Here is a 17326-nt window from a genome sequence, read left to right on the forward strand (position 1 = left end):
GAAGGAGCAATTGCAGGAATTACTTGATAAGGGTTTCATTCAGCCCAGTGTATCGCCTTGGGGTGCTCCTGTGTTATTTGTAAAGAAAAAGGATAGTTCTATGCGCAGGTGTATTGATTACCGCCAGTTGAATAAGGTGACAGTGAAGAACCGCTATCCTTTGCCTCGTATTGATGACCTGCTGGACCAGTTGTAGGGTGCTTGTGTGTTTTCTAAGATTGACTTGCGTTCAGGCTATCATCAATTGAAGATTCAGGAGCCAGATATCCCAAAGACTGCCTTCAGGACTCGGTATGGTCATTACGAGTTCCTTGTTATGTCATTTGGGCTGACTAATGCCCTAGCAGCCTTCATACATCCGATGCACAGTGTTTTCCGGCCATATCTTGATTCGTTCGTGATCGTTTTTATTGATGACATTCTGGTATATTCCCGGAGTCGGGGAGATCATGAGCAGCACCTGAGGACAGTGCTCCAGACCTTGAGAGAGAAGAAGTTGTATGCTAAGTTCTCAAAATGTGAGTTTTGGTTGGATTCCATGGCGTTCTTGGGTCATGTGGTCTCGAGAGAGGGTATTCAGGTGGATCCGAAGAAAGTGGAGGCCGTGCAGAGTTGGCCTAGGCCATCCTCAGCTACAGAGATCCGTAGTTTTCTTGGCTTGGCGGGTTTTTACCATCGATTTGTTCAGGGGTTTTCATCTATTGCAGCACCTATGACTAGACCGACCCAGAAGGGTGCTCCGTTCCAGTGGACGGAAGAGTGCGAGGAGAGCTTTCAGAAGCTCAAGACAGCCCTGACTACAGCCCCAGTTTTGATATTGCCTACCGGTTCGGGGTCTTATACTGTCTATTGTGATGCCTCGAGAGTTGGCCTTGGAGCGGTATTGATGCAGGACGGTAGGGTGATTGCCTACGCGTCCAGACAGTTAAAGATACATGAGAAGAATTATCCTGTCCATGATCTTGAGTTAGCTGCCATTGTTCATGCCTTGAAGATCTGACGTCATTACTTGTACGGCGTGCATTGTGAGATTTATACTGATCACCAGAGTTTGCAGCATCTGTTCAAGCAGAAGGACTTTAATTTGCATCAGAGGATATGGCTAGAGCTGCTGAAGGATTATGACATCACTATCTTGTATCACCCGGGCAAGGCCAATGTGGTGGCCGATGCTTTGAGCCGCCGGGCAGAGAGTTTGGGGAGTTTGGCTTATTTACCAGCAGCAAAGAGGCCTATGGCGATGGATGTTCAGGCCCTAGCCAGCCAGTTTGTGAGATTGGATCTTTCGGAGCCCAGTCGGGTTCTAGCTTATGTGATCTCTCGGTCTTCCTTGTTTGATCGTATCCGGGAGCGTCAGTTTGATGACCCTCATTTACTTGTCCTCAAGGACAAAGTGTTGCATGGCGATGCTCGAGATGTGACTATTGGTGCTGACGGAGTACGGAGGATGCAGGGTCGAGTTTGTGTACCCAATGTTGATGGGCTTCGAGAGTTGATTCTAAAGGAGGCCCATAGTTCGCGGTATTCCATTCATCCGGGTGCCGCGAAGATGTACCAGGATTTGAGGCAGCACTACTAGTGGAGGCGGATGAAGAAGGATATAGTTGGGTTTGTAGCTCAGTGCCTTAATTGTCAGCAGGTGAAGTATGAGCAGGATTGCTTCAGCAGATAGAGATTCCGGAGTGGAAGTGGGAGCGGATCACCATGGACTTCGTATCTGGGCTCCCACAAACTTTGAAGAAGTTCGATGCCATTTGGGTTATTGTGGATCGGCTGAGCAAGTCCGCGCATTTCATCCCTGTGTGTACTACCTATTCCTCGGAGCAGTTGGCGGAGATTTATATGTCCGTCTGCATGGTATTCCAGTTTCCATCATTTCAGACAGAGGTACTCATTTCACATCGCAATTCTGGAGAGCCGTACAGCAGGAGTTGGGTACTCAGGTGGAGTTGAGCACAACATTTCACCCTCAGACGGACGGACAGTCCGAGCGCACTATTCAGATTCTTGAGGATATACTCCGTGCGTGTGTGATTGAGTTTGGAGGTTCTTGGGATCAGTTCTTTCCATTGGCGGAGTTTGCCTACAACAATAGCTATCAATCCAGCATTCAGATGGCACTGTATGAGGCCTTATATGGTAGGCGATGTAGATCCCCGGTGGGTTGGTTCGAGCCAGGTGAGGCCAGATTATTGGTCACAGACTTGGTTTAGGATGCTCTGGAGAGAGTCAAGGTGATTCAATATGGACTCCGTACAGCCCAGTCCAGACAGAAGAGTTATGCGGACTGGAAGGTTCGTGATGTTTCCTATATGGTTGGAGAGCGGGTTCTGCTTCGGGTTTCCCATATGAAGGGCGTCATGAGATTTGGGAAGAAAGGGAAGTTGAGTCCGAGGTTTATTGGCTCTTTTGAGATATTGAGGCGTGCTGGGGAGGTTGCTTACGAGCTTGCCTTACCTCCCAGTTTTGCAGGAGTTCATCCGGTATTTCATGTTTCGATGCTCCGGAGGTATCACGGTGATCCGTCGCACGTGTTGGATTTTAGCTCAGTCTAGTTGGAAAGGATCTATCTTATGTTGAGGAGCCAGTGGCAATATTGGACAGGCAGGTTAGGAAGCTGAGGTCAAAGAACATTGCATCAGTGAAGGATTAGTGGCGGGGTCAGCCGGTCGAGGAGGCAACCTGGGAGACCGAGCAGGATATGCGCAGCTAGTACCCTCATCTTTTCACTACTTCAGGTATGTCTTTGTGCTCGTTCGAGGACGAACGAATGTTTAAGTGTGGGAGGATGTAACGACCCGGCCGGTCATTTTTGGAATTTACGCCCCGATCCCCTATTAATTGCTCCCCCCAAGTTTATTTCTGCTATTTTGATTTGCCGGGATGTTCGGTTTTGAGTTTCGGAGAGTTTGGGACACTTAGTCCCTAATTGAGAGCTTAAGTGTTGGAAAGTTGACCATAGTCGGAACAGTGTGAAGACGTCCTCGGAATGAAAATCCGATGGTCCCATTAGCTCCGTTGGGTGATTTCGGGTTTAGGGGCGTGGTCGGATTGTGTTTTGGAGGTCCGTAGCTAATTTAGGCTTGAAATGCGAAAGGCCGAGTTTTGAAGTTTCCGGTTCGATAGTGAGATTTTGATCCGAGGGTCGGAATGGAATTCCGAGAGTTGCAGTAGTTCCGTTATGTCATTTGGGACGTGAGTGCAAAATTTCAGGTCATTCGGACGAGGTTTGATAGACTTTTTGATCGAAAGCGTATTTTGAGAAATTTGGAGTTCTTAGGCTTGAATCCATGGTTAATTTGAGGTTTCGATGTTTTTTAGCTGTTTTAAGGATTGGTACAAGTTTGGGGAGTGGTATTAGACTTGTTGGTGCCTTCGGTTGAGGTCCCGGGGGCCTCGGGATGATTTCGGATGGTTGGCGAGAAATTTAGAAGATGTTGCAGCTGCTGTGTTTTTTTTGCTACTTCTGGTATTTTTTCATCTGCGATAGGGGGACCGCAGACGCGGCGCCGCAGAAGCGGCTAAGTGGCCGCAAAAGCGAAATTTGGAAATTCCTCAGGAACCGCAGATGCGGTGAATCGATCGCAGAAGTGCAATCGCTCCTGCGGTTAGAGTTCCGCAGATGCGAAACCTGGCATGTAAATGAAAGTCGCAGATGCGATGTAGTTTTCGCAGAAGCGGGACCGCAGATGTGGTCCCAGGGCCGCAAATGCGGGAATCGCTGGGCAAAACCTATAATTAGTTGCCTTTGCGAAATTGAGCCATTCTTTCACCATTTTCATCCGAGTTTGAAGCTTTTGAGAGAGATTTTTGAGGAAAACAAAGGGGAATTGCTTGGAGGTAACGTCCTTGACTTCATAACTCGTTTTTATGTGATTAAAGACCTAAATAGTGATGAGAAATTTGGGAAAAATGGGTAATTAGGGCTTGAGTTTAACAGGCCTTTAAATGAGGATTTGAGGGGTCATTTGGACTCCGATTTCAGTGTTCTTGTTATGTTTAGAGTCATGAGAGTACGAGGTTTCTAAAAATGTAAATTTTATCCGATTCCGAGACGTGGGCCTGAGGGGCATTATGGTTATTTTACCTAATTTCGCGTATTAGCTTAGAATTTAATTATAGAATCAGTTACTTGAAGTGCTATTTACATTATGAAACTTAATTGAATAGATTTGGGCCATTTTGAGTCGGATACTCGTGGCAAAGGCGTGGTTTCGGGTTGACTTGCACTTGTTCGAGGTAAGTCGCTTGTCTAACCTTATGTGGGGGACCATTCCCCTTAGGATTGATATTGTGGTAACTGAAATGCCTCGTACGTGAGGTGACGAGCGCGTACTTGTGCTAATTTTTGGAAATCCGATTTTTCATTAAAAATAGCCTTGAATTGTGTTCTTCCTTTTCTTGCTTACACTGTTTGGAAACTAAACCTGTTGTAGCCTAGAGAAGCATGTCTACTTGACTAAATTGCTCTAATTGCCTTAACTGCCTTAATTGTATTACGTGAACCATGCTAGGTTACGATTACCTGCTTCACTTTGATATGAAATTGATTGGATTGAATCCCTGTTGTTGCCTCGTATTTACTTTGGGACTACGGGACGGTATCCCGGGAGCTCCCCTGCATGTTTACTTTGGGACTACGGAACAGTATTCCGGAGATCCCCCTGCACTTTTACTTTGGGACTACGGGACGGTATCCCGGGAGCTCCCCTGTATGTTTACTTTGGGACTACGGAATTGCATTCCGGGAGATCCCCCTGCACATTTATGAGTTTGACTACGGTACTGCACCCGGGAGATCCACTGGATATGATATTTATATTTGGGGACTACAGGACGGTATCTTGGGAGATCCCCGGTTGTTATCTTGGAGCTGAGTTGTATCTCTTACTGTGTTTTACTTGCCTCTGTGATAGTTGTTGTTGTCCTTTATATTTTGTGTTACTTGTTTACACTGTTTATTTCACACTGTTAAACCTTATATCTTATTTAACCTCAGTAGGGCCCTGACCTTCCTCGTCACTACCCAACCGAGGTTAGGCTTGGCACTTACTGAGTACTGCTGTGGTGTACTCATGCCCTTCCTGCGCATATTTTTCATGTGCAGATCCAGGTACCTCTACTCAGGCTTAGCATTCTTGAGGCGAGGCAATTCTACGGGACTTCGAGGTATATCTGCCGCGTCCGCAGACGGAGGAGTCTCTTTCTATTCCTGCATCTAGTATTTAGCCCTTCTGCACTTTATGTTCTTGATTAGACATTCCGGAGATTAGAGCTATGTAGTGTTTTCTCAGCTTGTGGATCCGTGAGTTTTCGGGTTTTGGGATAGTGTATCAGATTTTAAAAGTTATGTGTATATGCCGAGCAGCATTTAAAAACTATTTCTTTCATTTATTCGGCTTTTGATTATTTATTCCGCAAGATTGGATTATTTCCGCATTTGTTAGGCTTACCTAGTCATAGAGACTAGGTGCCGTCACGATAGTTCACGGAGGGCGAACTGAGGTCGTGACACAAGCTTTCATTAACACTCATGTGAAACAATTAGCAAAAATCGTAAGTATTGGGGAGAGACAAGGAAATTGAACAAAAAAGGTATTAAGGCACAGAAAGAGAAAAAGAAATGACGAGAAGGAAAGGCAAAGAAAAGAAAAGAACAAATAAAGAAGAATGCAAAAAGTGAATAAATGAAAGAGTTGAAGGGATTCAAAGAAAGGCAACGATCCCAAACATGGAGAAATATGAATGAAATGATCAATAAAGAGTGATGTTAAGTCTCTCTAGTCCCCCAAGGAAAAGAAAGTGCCTCAAGGAATCGTTAAAGTGTGAGTCGAGAATTGAAAGATGGAGTGCTTAAGGAAGGTGTAACCACTTATCCATATTGTATCAATCCCTATACCAAAATCCTTCATTACATTCGAAAGAAGTCCTACTTGATTTCGAGCCGAGTGAGCTACATTAGTTGTGATCTACATGAGGGGAAAGCTTATGGTACCGGAAGACGTACTTGTGACATTCTCTTGAGAGAGATGAGGGAACCTTTCGTAAGTTTGATTTGAGTGCTAAATTCTTAAGTGAGCTTGGCAAATGGAGAGTAGAGGAGGAGGAGTTTGGGATCCACCATATAGAGTGAAAGTCCTTGATGAGCTAAGTCAACCCTTGATGCTCGAATATCACATTGGAACTATATGTGCATAAATGTTTCACTTGTTGCCTTGTCAATAATGCAACAGTGGTGTGGGTAATTGTTGGTCCCAACTGAGGTGTGAATGATTCACCCGTGGCTAGCTATAATGTCCTTTAACATTTGGAGGTGGGAACTATTTTATTTGCTTGAGGACAAGCAAAGACTTAAGTTTGGGGAGTTGATAAGTGGGAATTTTGACTACTTATTAGCGCCTTTTAGCTTTTGTATTAGTCCAAAAGCATTTAATTGTGTTCCCGAAAACTGATGGAATGTGCTTAATTGCAGGAATATTGGAAGATGAACTCGCGAGATGAAATCCAACTCAAGGAGGAGTAATCTGAACTCAAGGACATAAAAGGCACAAAAGCTCAAAAGTGTGGACCGCGAAATATCATCTACGGCCGCAAAGTATGAAGGAAAGGTCAACAGAGAGAGGTGCAAAGTGCGGTCCGCACATGAATTGTGCGGCCGCAAAAGCTAGGCCAGGATAAAAGTGTAGAGAATATGCATTCCAAGTCCAAAAAAAGTGAGGACCGTACAAGAATTGTGCTGCTGCAGAAGAAGTGCTATGCAGCCGCAGAGGTAAAAGTACAGACCGCAGAAGATGCAAGATGCAGCCGCAGTTACAATCTACGGACCGCAGAATGAGTGCATTGCGGCCATAGATCAAAATATTACGCGGCCGCAGACTTCCAGTCCTAAAAAGTAGAAGAATTTTGCGGACCGCACATGGAATTGTGCGGTCGCAGTACTTCCCGAAGGGCATTTTTGTTCGAAATTTGTAGCCCTATATAAATAGACGAGTTTCACATTTTTAGGTTAACTGTTGACATCAACAGCTACAGTAGCCATTTCTCTTTACTTCTTTTAGTAGTTTTTCATATTTTGGGATATTTTAACATAGATTTTATCATTTTGATTTTACAATATGAGTTTAATTAGCATCTCTTCTTCTATTTCAAGCATGAGTAGCTAGATTTTTATTAAGGTTGTGACCCAACCCTAGTGTGTAAACCTTATGGGTGTCTAATTTAATGCTTGTTTATGGTTGGGTGTTCGTTATTTAGCCTTGTTCATGCTTTAATTTGTGGAATTAATAATTGCAAATATTGGTTCATGCCTATTTGACTTAGTCTCTACTTGAGAAAGAGAGACTTAGTCTAGGACAAAACTTGGATAACAAGAAATTGGGTCAATCGAGATATTGATAATCCCAATTAAAGGGTTCAACCTAGAGATAGTTATAACCCGACTTGAGCTTTTATCAACCGTTTTGTGCAATACCCATTTGGACTTGAGAAAGCCAAGTTGGGCAAAATCACTCTCTGACCGAGAGGTATTGAGTGGGTAATTGAGGATTTATAGCTATAATACACCCCGATAAACAAAACAAGCATTAAGGTTTATATCCTATTAGGCAAACACCTAGGTGATGGTCATAGCTCTAGGCTTTTTACAAAACCTGAAAATAGCAAATAATTTCCTAGTTTCATCTCTTAACTTTGCAATCTTAGTTTAAAATAGACATAGAAACAACCCAATTTATGGATGTGTAAATTGCGATAGTTCAAATTCAAGTACTATAATATATACTCCTTACTCCCATACATAGCTCCATGTGGAAAATCGACCCCGACTCCTTGTTGGGTATTACTATTGCAATCAACCATTTCATATCTTGATTGAGGTGTGAATTGGACAAGATCTGGTATATAGTTTACTATTTACTATGTCAGTAGAACTCTAGGCGAGGCTGAAACAAGGTATCCTCACCTAGAAAAATTGGCGCTCACTTTGCTAAGCGCCTCCAGGAAACTAAAATCGTACTTTCAATGTCACCCCATATGTGTCGTAACCTCTTACCTACTGAGGAACATCATGCACAAGCCCGAGCTTTTGGGTCGATTGGCCAAATGGGTCGTCGAAATTAGCGGGTATGATACCGAGTATCAACCCCGAACTACCATAAAATCTCAAATTCTGCCGACTTCGTTACCGGACTTAGTGCCCAAAGTCGAAAGAGAATTATTGTTAGCCTCGGGGACTACTTCGGGAATTTGGACCCTTTTTACGGACGGCACCTCGAATGCAAAAGGGTCTGGTCTCGGCATCATGCTGAAGCCTCCTATGGGGAATGTAGTTAGGCAGTCTATTAGAAATATGAAATTGAATAACAATAAGGCCGAGTATGAGGCCATGATTGCAGGTCTCAAATTGGTTAAAAGCCTTGGGGCCGAGGTGGTCAAAGCTAAGTGTGATTCCCTCCTTATGACCAATCAAGTCAATGGGACGTTCAAAGTAAAAGAGGAACGAATACGAAGGTATTTAGGCAAGTTACAGGTAACATTACTTCAATTCAAGGAGTGGACCCTACAACATGTGCCTCGAGACCAGAACAACAAGGCCGATGCTCTTGCTTACTTGGGGTCTTCGGTCGATGACGACGAGTTCAGCTCGGGGATAGTAGTACAACTCATGAAGTTGGTGATAAAAGAAGGTCACGTCATAGTAAATTCCACGAGTTTAACTTGGGATTGGAGGAATAAGTACATAGATTACTCGAAGACTGGGAAATTGCCCTTGGATCCTAAAGAGTCAAGAGCTCTGCGTATAAAGGTTGCCAAGTTTAGCTTGTCCAAAGGGACTCTATTTGAAGAACGTTCGATAGTCCACTAGCCATATGCTTGGGGCCGGGAGATACCAAGTATGCCTTGAGAGAAGTTCACGAAGGCACTTGCGGGAACCATTTGGGAGCGGAATCTTTGGTTTGGAAATTAATCATGGCCGGCTACTACTAGATCGACATGGAGAAAGACCTGAAAGACTTTGTACGAAGATGCGACAGCTGCCAAAGGCATTCACCGATGATCCATCAACTGCGAGAGCTTTTCCATTCGGTTTTGTCCCCTTGGCCGTTCATGAAATGGGGAATGAACATCGTGTATCAACCTGGACGATCAATTTGAGAATTTATGTTCCGTTCGGCGAAATAAGGTCTCGAGATGCTCTTATTATGTGTTATGACTTGTTTGTCTGGTCGAGTTTGATTTTTGGATGATTCGGGATCAATTCGGAAGAAGGATTCTAGTTTTGGAAGCTTAAGCGATAAGAGTTGATCAGAGTTTTGAATTTTGAGGAAATGACTCCAAAATGGTGTTTTGAATAGTTTAACAGCTTTGTAGTGATTTTGGACTTAGGCGTGCGGCCGAACTTGGATTTGGAAGTCCGTAGGTTAATTTGAAGCATACGGCGATATTTGGAAAGTTGAAGTTTTGGAAGATTGAGAGGTTTGGCCGAGAGTTGACTTTTGTGATATCAGGGTCGTAATGCGATTCCGAGAGTTGGATCGGCTCTGTTTTGTCAATTGGGACTTACAAGCGAAATTTGATGTTATTCCGGGTTGATATGATAGGTTTCGCCGCGAGTTTTAGAAGTTAGAAGATTTGAAAGTTCATAAGTTCAATTCTTAGTGAGATTCGTAGTTATGGAACTACTTGGCAAGTTTCGACGGGGTCCCGGGGACCTCGGGTGCGTTTCGGATGGGCGACGGGCCATTTTTATCTTTGTTTTGGATGGATGTTCTGATATTTGGTGTCCCCTTCTATGCGATCTCATAGGTTTAGCCGCGATCGCGAAGGCCGTTTGGAGACTGACCATTTTCCCTCTTTGCGTTTGCATAGGCCAGTACGCGATCGCGGAAGTGTGCCTTTTTCTTCTCCGCATTTGCATCAACCTGTCCGTGTTCGCATAGGGCTTTTGGTGGGGCAGTGTACTGCCTTCTACGCGATCGCAACCCTTTTCACGCGATCACGTAGTGCTTTTCTGGGCAGCATAATTTCTTGTATGTGAACGCATTCATTCTTCAACGATCGCGATGTACAAATACCTGGGTAGTATATAAAAGTACTTTATTCTGAGGGTTAGCCATTTATATCACTTTTGGAGTTGTGGAGCTTGGTTTTGAGAATTCTTCGTGGGTTTTTCAAGCAAATCATTGGGGTAATATTTCTTTACCTAATTTTTTTTTATTCCATGATTCTATCTTTATTTTTATCTTATAATTAGTGTTTTGTGTTGATGAAAATGGGGATTTTTGAAGAAAACTTTCAAGAGGTAAAATGAGGATTTGAGGGACGAATTGGTATTGGAATTTGATAATTTTAGTAAAGTTGAACTCGCATCGGAATGGGTGTTCGAGTTTTGTGAAATTTGTCGGGTTTCGAGGTGCGGGCCTGAGGGTCGACTTTGGGTTGATTTTTAGTTTTTGATAAAGATTTAAGCTTTGTTATCCAGAATATTTTCTTATGAGGTTTGTTTATGCTTTGAAATTATTTTGGCTAGATTTAAGCTGTGCAGAGGTTATTTCACTCGAGAAGTTCATTTTAGAGTAACGGTCTATCTTCTTTGAGGGACGTATCTTGCCTAACTTTGTGTGTGGGAACTACCCCTTAGATTTGAGTCTTTGGTGCTAATTGTGTCATGTGAAGTCCATGTACGTGAGGTGACGAGTATGTGCTCGGGCTTATTTGTGGAAAGTTGACCTTCTAGGACCCTTAGGTTCTTATGTTCATTAGATATAAGGTTGTTTTGTTATGTTAAATCCCCCATTTACTAGTTTCACCTCTACGTGTCTTAATTGAAATTAAATGCTTCATATTCCACACTTATTGCCTTTGACTATTGTGTGCTTTAACTGAAGTTGTAGCCTCTTCGACTGCCATGCTATCTTCTCCTAATTTCTTATCCTAAATTGAGATTATTATTATTATCTCTAATGTAATTGTCTATCCTTAATTGAGGTCATGATCATCTTTTCCGTTGCTTATCCTTAACTGCAATTGTTGTATCTCTTTCGTGATTGCTCCACCCTAAATGAAGTTAGTTATCCTTTATCAGAGTTGCCTCATCCTTATTTGGAATTATTGACTAATGTTTCCTCCCTTGTTGAGCTATTATTATTGTGACTAGCATTCTCTATTGTGTTTATTTTTTGTGAACTCGTTCTATCGTTTCTTTGAGTTCGAGTGCTCTTGAGTTGATTCACTTATCATATTCCCGTCTATTGTTGTGTTGTTGCTATTGTACTCAGTTTGTTGAGCTAAGGGCTATTGTGATGTTGTGATCTTGGCACGTGATATTGTTGGGAGGTTTTGTCGGGTGTTGCACGAGGTTTCTGCCATGCTATTGTAACTATTGATATTTGTACATGCGTCATGACAAGGCGGGCTGTATATGTGGGTTTGCGCATGTAGCGAGACAAGGTGGGAATATTATTATGCACGTTCAGAGAGACAAGGCGCACCTGGGGGCATTGTTGTTGTTGATATTGTATAGTGGCGTACCTAACTTGTGTGAGTTTTACCTTGTGCGAATCATGGGGATCGTTTCTTATGTGCTGTTCATTTTCCTCTACCTTTACTAGTTGGCCTGAATTGTGATAAAACACTTGTACAAGCATACACGTAATTAGTCACCCTTATATGTTTAACAAAATGGATCCTAATGTTATTGATCATTCATACATACCCTCGTCTACTTGCCTTCTATGTGAGAATTGTTCTATTGGCACGTGAGTCATCTGTGCAGTTACCAGTTGTAATGAGGGCACAAGATGCCAAGTGATTATGGTTCATGAATTGGGACCCATGAATTGTGATTATTTTGAGGTTTGGTACCTCGTGGAGATTATTGAATAAACTTTGTGTGAAAGCGGTGATTCTTAAATCGGTACTACTGCTAAGGTACTATCTCAACTACTCTTTAATCATGTCATGAATCAAACTAACACTTTCAGGCAACAGTCAAGAATGGATGTGGCTATTAGGTCTGAAAGCATGCATTGTACTCTTTTTCCCTTGAACCGGCTTTGTCCCAAAATGGGTTTTTCGGCAAGGTTTTTAACGAGGCAATCGTAAAACGTGCTAACTTAGATTTGAAGGCCGGTCTCAAAAGGAGTCAATGGGCATTCATTGCGCATCAACAGTATCTGAGCCCCCTCAAGCTCGACCTTTAATACTGGGGGCCATCTATAAGACCCCGTAAATTTTTCCAAGGAATTTAAGGTTTTGTGGTGCCGACATAGACTAATATGTTTGAATGTTCGGTACAGACTTTTTGGGTTAAAGAATACATCGAGGAGGTGGTGGAAATTTTGGAAAAAGAAGGTAATTAGGCGGTCAGTTTCGCGACCGTAGGTCTGTTCCGCAGGACGCATAATAATCACAGAGTCAAGCGGAAAAATAGTTGAATTTTGAAAGGTTATTTTGGGGTCCATTATGCGATCGTATACCTGTTTTGCAGCCCGCACTTCTGTCACAGATTTGGCGTGAAGTAGTTCGATAGGCGATTCTGTCGTCCATTCTGTGGCTGCATAATTGGTCTGCGGATCGCAGACCTAGCCACAGACTTGTTCAGAGCAACCTAATTTTTGAAGTCGATTTTGTGGTCCATTATGCGGACCGCATATTTGTTCTGCAGTCCATTCTGCAGGCGCAAAGTTGATTTTGGAGGGTCTATTTTTTATTTTTATAACCCGACCCCATTTTGATTAAAAGCCTTTGGGCTCATTTTGGAGCATACGTCTAACAATTTTAGAGAGAAGTTTGAGTATTTTAGAGAGAGAAGGAGAAGACGTATCCATTCTAATCATCCATTCTTGCCCCAATCTTCAAGAATCATGGAAGCCACTCACTAGACCATCATCTATCCGGGTAAGTTCTTGTCCTACATCATCCATGCAAGTTTGTTTAGGGTCTAAGTATGTGGAGTTGGAGATAGGCCATGCATGTGACATTAGGTGGTAGTATGTAGGATTGTTGAACTATTTGGGGTAGTTTCTTGTTCAAATTGGTTGAGGGAGGAAGGGATTACGATTGTAGAGCTTTGTAGTCAATTTTGCATATTAGGTGTTTGACAAAATTCCTATGAGAGTTACACCATGAGAATCCTTCTAATTATTATCGGATTTTTGCTATATTCCTATAGATTGGTATTGCTAGAGGTGTTGGAAAATTGTAGTAACTTAAGGAAAGCTCAAGCAAAGTATGTTGGCTAAACTTCTCTCTTGAATCGAATTCTATGATGTCCCCATAAGTTTCAAGTATGGTTAGCCCAGGTTCCTAATTCCCATGTTCTGAGTTGTTCCTAATAAACTCGATTATCCCAAGTAAGTATTGTGTTGAAAGATGCATATATTCAAAATGGTTCCAATTGTTCCTATCCTATTATGACCTTTTCGGAAATGTGTCCAAGTATGGTTTATGTATCGAAATGTTATGACTTCAATTAGTGTTTCAAATGAAAGTCTATTATGCTTAACTTGGAAAGAAAACCCAACGTGCTTAAGAATCATATTGCTCATATACATATTTGAGGTCTTGATTCCAAATGCCCTTAATTTTTGGTAACCTACGATGACGTTTGGAAGTGAAAGAAGTGAAAGTGAGATGTAAAACGTGGCCATGGTTGTTGTAACTAGTGCATTTGATTCGTATTCGTGTTTCAATCGTAAATCACTGTGCTCTCCTTTATAAATATTTCCAATGTAATTTGAGCTCTTACTTACTCATGAGTTGAAATTGTGTATTGTCCTTTTGGAAAATAGTATTTCAAAAATAAGTGGTGTGTCACTCGTTTATGATTTTAACTCGTGCTTCAATTGCTAGTCATCTTGCTCCATTGTTTGGAGAGGAATCTATTTTGTTTAAAGCCTTCATTACTAGTGGACCGAAAATTGTGATTTCCGGAATGTTCTATATGTTGATGTCTATGATGATGGTCTTTGAAAGTAAAGAAATGAAAGTGTGGAATATGAAATACGGCCAATGTGACATGAATGAAGAATCATACGTATGGCCAAGAGAGCCAAGGAAATAATGATGTTGTGAATGGTTGAATGTACTAATGAAGCTACATATATGGTGTGAAAGGTTATGAGGGGAATGTATTTGTACTTGCGTTTCCCTTGTGTGTAAACAAAAATGTTTTTGGGAGTATCATTAGTGAACTGAGGAAAGGTGGGTCGAAACGGCCCACACCCGAAACTACACGTGCCGGTGTAGGAGTGGATTGTGATTATTCCCCTTATTTGGGATGAGATTGAAATATTGATGTGATTATTCCCCTTAATTGGGATGAGATTGATGATATCTGTGAATTGGAAATGATGAAGTCGACCCACACGTCATATGTGGGAAGGCGGCCTAGCCGATCGGGTGGAGATCGAACGCCATGTCGCGTGCATGGTGGTTCCTACTCTTGGTAACACCTTTTCTTTCGTATCACTTTTCAATCCATATTGTTTGTGGAGAGATGGCCTAGCCGATCGGGCATGATCGGACTCCGTGCTAAAAATGCGATGGTATATTAGTGCTAATGATCTCCCAACCAAAAATAATATTATTTTCGTATTTTGAAATATTGTTATGTTTTAACATGGCATTTGGTTATTGTTGATTGTTACTTGTCGCTTCCATGGTTTTCCCCTACTTATATTGGCATTCTATTTCGAAAGGGGACGTTTAGCTTTACATACTAGTAATATTCCACATGTACTAACGTCCCTTTTGCCGGGAGCGCTGCATCTTCAATGGATGCAGGTGGTTCGTCAACTGGCATCATTGATCCTCGTTAGCATATACTCTCTATCCAGCAGGTTTTAGTGAGCCCTACTCTGTTCCGGGCCTTATGTCACTTGACGTTGTACTTTGTGTTTTGAGGTATAGCCGGAGCCTTGTTGCCGGTATTTCCATACTACTCTTCTGTTGTACTTAGAGGCTCCATAGATATATTGTTGGTGGTGTTTAATGTTGGGTAAATAACTAGAAGTGTTGATATTTAGCAAACATGTTTTCTCTCGTAAGTATGAACTTGTAATAGTTTGGAAATTGTAAAAATGAATCTCTTTTGAGTAACGGAAAAAGAATGTGGAATATTTTACTCTTCTCATGCTTATCTCTTATTACTGGTTCTTACATTGTTAATGGGTCAGGTTGGGTAGAAGGCATCAAGTAGGCTTGCTTGATCGGGGTATCTTGGTTGAGTGTTGGTCGCGCTCCCGAGGTCGATGGTTAGGATTCATTATAAGGGCCAAACGGTCAAGTGAACCGCGCCCACGTAGTCCACTTTAGCCACGATACAAGCTTTTACATGCTTTCAATCTTGTAATTTACGCACAGAAATGAAAGAAAGTTCTGCCTTGCTACTACACATTTCTTCCCCCTAAATTCTATCCTAAGAACCCATAGGCTACCCCTATTTGGGGACTATCGAGCCCAAGGGATACCCCTATTCGAGGACTATCGAGCTCAAGGGCTACCCCCACTAGGGGACTGTCATCCGAAAAAAGTTTGGGCAATACGGGCTACGAAATCCCGGAGGTACCAAACCTATTAGGCGGTGCCTAATTACAAAAGGCTATGGCCACCCTAAAAACGGCTTGGAGACGTCCGAAGATCGTAATAAAAATTAAGACCTTTATAAAAAATTCAAAACCTATTGAAAGGTTACCCTCGGCAAAAGCATCATCTAAAATCACTTAAGTATCTTGAAATAACTTCCGCTCATGCTCAGTTTTCAAAGCCTCGAGCAAACAAAGTTTTATCGAAGCCAGGCTCCATTCGTATCTTTAAAGATTGCACGCCCTATAACTAGAATCGATTCTATGATAAGGATTTAGAAACATTGTAAGAATAAAAATTATGAAGAGGTACTGAAAAATTGAATTGAAATTGCAGAAAGGGAAAATATTATATATATTCTGGAATATACTTACAAAAGCCCAATAAAAACGGCCTCAAAATAAACAAAAAAAAGACGTACATAAGACAAAAAAAGTACTAAGGCATCTACGCCTATTCTTCACCAGGGCCCGACTCTTCGCCAGAACTATCGGATCCTTCGGATCCCTCGGAACCCTCAGAGCCCTCGGAACCCTCAGAGCCCTCGGAACCTTCAAGCTCGAAAAGCTTCTTCGCCTCGGCCTCAGATTTTTTGGATTCTTCGTTCTCGGCTGATAGGTCAAAACCTCGGGCATGGATCTCCTCGAGGGTCTCTCTGCGGGATAGCCGCTTCATATATTTGGCCTTTGCCTTCAGGCGGATTTCGGCTGCCTCCACATCGGCCTTGTTATGGGCCACCATTTTGCCGACATCAGGGGAGGTCGTAGCCAACTTGGATTTCACTGCCTCGCATTCTCTACCGAGGGCGTCCCTCTCTATGACAACTAAGCTCAGTTGTGCACGAAGATCATCGTTCAGCCGAGACCGCTTGTCAGCTTTCTCCTTCGCCACCCGGAGTTGGACCTCTACCGTTGCCAGCTTCGCCTTGGGGGTTTCCTTCTCAGAAGCCAGACGGTCCATTTTGCTTTTCCACCCATCGGCCAATTCTTGGACCTTGTTCATCTCGGCTCGGTATTGGTCAATCAGGTTGATCTTCTGTTGGACTTGCGAGGTTGTGTTGTTAGTCACCACGACTAGTTCCTCATTTTTAACTTCAAATACCTTTACCTTTTCAACTAGGTTAACATGTTCCCGCCACAGGATCAAAGCCTCCTTCTGAGCCCTATCTAGCTCGGCCTGAAGATCCTTGATGGCCCCGTCCTGTTTCTCACTAAGGAGATTGAACATATCCTTTTATCGGGCCTGCTCCTTGAGGTTGAAATCGAGCTGGCTGATTTCAAAGCGATACTGAAGGAAGCTCTCAGGGTGAAGCATTGAAGCCTGTAAAGAAGGGAAACTAAGTAAGAAACGTCAAAGGGAAACTTTAAGTGGTTCATAAGGGGAGTTTGGAGGTTTTAGAACCTTACCTAGTTCAATGCATGTTGTGCCTCGTTGAAGAGACTCGACGTGCCCACCTCATTTATCTTTGACTGGTCGTCCCCGGTTACCAGGCATCGGAGATAGCTGGCTACGCCTACCGGAGCGAATAGGACCCGGGCATCCTTTAGGACTGTGATAACAAACGTCCTCTTGCACTCGGGGTCCGCGCTCGATGCAGGGAACTACTTCACCAATCTTGGACTCGTGCTCGGCCCATCAGCTCTCGAAGGCACGTCCTCCTCCGGTATCTCGAGGTGGCCTAGCCCGGAAAAATCTTCCAATGTAGACCTATACATGCCTTCGAAGAAGGAGTGGAGAGGGT

The 17326-nt window shown here is 42.9% G+C and overlaps 1 protein-coding gene across 1 annotated transcript; it reads right to left on the reverse strand.

Annotated features, from left to right (window-relative positions):
• Positions 1-16038: 16038 nt before the first annotated feature.
• LOC109213648 lies at positions 16039-16812 on the reverse strand. Its single transcript, XM_019377468.1, has one exon. The coding sequence runs from the start codon at positions 16810-16812 to the stop codon at positions 16039-16041; it is 774 nt and encodes a 257-aa protein (XP_019233013.1).
• Between the last annotated feature and the right edge of the window lie 514 nt (positions 16813-17326).

Source organism: Nicotiana attenuata, unplaced genomic scaffold (genome assembly GCF_001879085.1).
Source record: "Nicotiana attenuata strain UT unplaced genomic scaffold, NIATTr2, whole genome shotgun sequence".
Classification (NCBI taxonomy): Eukaryota; Viridiplantae; Streptophyta; class Magnoliopsida; order Solanales; family Solanaceae; genus Nicotiana; species Nicotiana attenuata.